The sequence below is a fragment of the Solanum tuberosum genome, unplaced genomic scaffold (assembly GCF_000226075.1).
Source record: "Solanum tuberosum cultivar DM 1-3 516 R44 unplaced genomic scaffold, SolTub_3.0 scf00060, whole genome shotgun sequence".
Taxonomy (NCBI): domain Eukaryota; kingdom Viridiplantae; phylum Streptophyta; class Magnoliopsida; order Solanales; family Solanaceae; genus Solanum; species Solanum tuberosum.
In genome coordinates, this window is record NW_006238985.1 from 1,777,453 (window position 1) to 1,779,142 (window position 1,690).

The following is a 1,690-nucleotide window of genomic DNA, read 5'->3' on the forward strand; positions in this document are numbered from 1 at the left end:
TGTAGAAGTAATTAGTCACAAGTTGAATATATATAAGGATGTGCATTACTTTGAATTTTGATACCACATAAAAATTGAATAATTGCCCTTATTCAACAGAAGAAGCTAGCTAATGAGGTAAGAAATTCGCAAGACCCACCACTCATTCTATCGGTTAACATAGGTCGAATAAAAATATTGTATGCACAGCCAATTTTGTATCGGCTTCTGTGTATTCAGTCCAAGATATATGTTAAACTAATTATGTATGTCTGCTTCTGTCTGTATGAAACTGAATTCAAATTTCTTTTGCACACAGAGGATTCCAGTTGTATTTGCCGAAAGACATTGTAAGAACATGTTAAACCCCGTGTTTCTTGAGGCTCCCCATGGAAAAGCATGGGAGGTTGAAGTGGAAAATTCTCAAGACCAAATTTGGCTAGCCAAAGGATGGAAAGATTTCTGTGGCTATTACTCAATAAGCATCAGGAGCTTATTAGTCTTCACATACAACCCGCGTTCTCACTTTGATGTCGCTATATATGATCATAGTAAAACGGAAATTGAATATCCAATAGATCAAGAGATTGAATCAGATGAAGAAGAGGAAGATATTCCAGTCCTCCAAGCTAATGCTAATGTAATCGAGGAAGATATTCCAGTTAACCTTCAAACTAATGCTAATGTAATCGAGGAAGAAGAGGAAGATCTTCCAGTTAACCTTCAAACTAATGCTAATGTAATTGAGCAAGGTAAGTAAACATCTTAACTGCTTTATTAGCTATTAAGTGAATCCATTTAGTAGTAATACATTGCATTTGGATATCTATTTCAAGAAATAAGTGAAGGCTATGAGGAGCACGACCAACGTAACAACCCAACATTGGTACCGGTAAATCAAGAGGATGGAGAAGCCAATAGTAGAAGTGGAGAAGTTGGTCCAAAGAATAGCAGTCGATACAGCTTCGTGAACTTAAATGGTGACAATCCGTATTTTGAAATGGTTATAAAAAAGGCGCACGCTACTTATATGGTAAGGTTTAATAGTTTGTACATTGTGTTTTCAGATTTGCTAGATTTTGCATTCCTTTACATACTAATTATTTTTCCTGAAAATCTAATGATGATCATGTTTGTTTGATATATGTTTATTAGACTATCCCGATGAGATTCGCCCAAAGTACAGACATAATCAACATGAAGAATATGAGGTTGGTTAATGAAGAAGGAGTAGAATGGGGAGTGGAAATAGAGTATAATAGGAGTATGGTTATCATAAAAGGAGGATGGACTGCATTTCGAAAAGATAACAAGATAGCTAATGGTGAAACTTGTCGCTTCAAGTTGATTCGGGGCCATATTGCAAATGTTTTGCAGGTTCAAAAGATCCCAACACCCCTTTCCTTGCAATAAATTAGCTACAATTTCTATGGGTTGCATTCTGGCTATTTTAGTTTGTCTTAGGAAGATGCTAGGCAGATGTTATATTTGTTTGCTTTAAAAAGATTGACTGCATGTATTTGTCTTTCTTATAACTACAAGTATATGTATTCATCAAGTGCTCTAGTAAGCATTTTATTTTGTAAACATTATGGAACGTTACTCTTGGTTGGTTTTGGCTTATATATTTTACTATCTTTTTTTCTAGTCGTCAATTATTTACTAGCAAATGAATTACCATTTTGCAACTTTGTGAATAGTTATAAGTCAC

General features: G+C 34.7%; 1 protein-coding gene across 1 annotated transcript; it reads left to right on the plus strand.

The window, feature by feature from the left end:
• Window positions 1-304: 304 nt before the first annotated feature.
• Window positions 305-1,486, plus strand: LOC102583374 (B3 domain-containing transcription factor VRN1-like). The gene is made up of 3 exons (XM_015307498.1): window positions 305-731; window positions 816-1,012; window positions 1,135-1,486. The coding sequence occupies exons 1-3, from the start codon at window positions 338-340 to the stop codon at window positions 1,390-1,392; spliced, it is 849 nt and encodes a 282-aa protein (XP_015162984.1). The 5' UTR covers window positions 305-337; the 3' UTR covers window positions 1,393-1,486.
• Window positions 1,487-1,690: the final 204 nt, after the last annotated feature.

Excerpts from the sequence above, each read along its gene's own strand:
- LOC102583374 (XM_015307498.1), top strand. The coding sequence starts at position 338 with ATGTTAAACCCCGTGTTTCTTGAGGCTCCCCATGGAAAAGCATGGGAG. Across the intron at positions 732-815 it reads TGCTAATGTAATTGAGCAAG|AAATAAGTGAAGGCTATGAG; the intron begins GTAAGTAAACAT and ends ATCTATTTCAAG. Across the intron at positions 1,013-1,134 it reads AGGCGCACGCTACTTATATG|ACTATCCCGATGAGATTCGC; the intron begins GTAAGGTTTAAT and ends TATGTTTATTAG.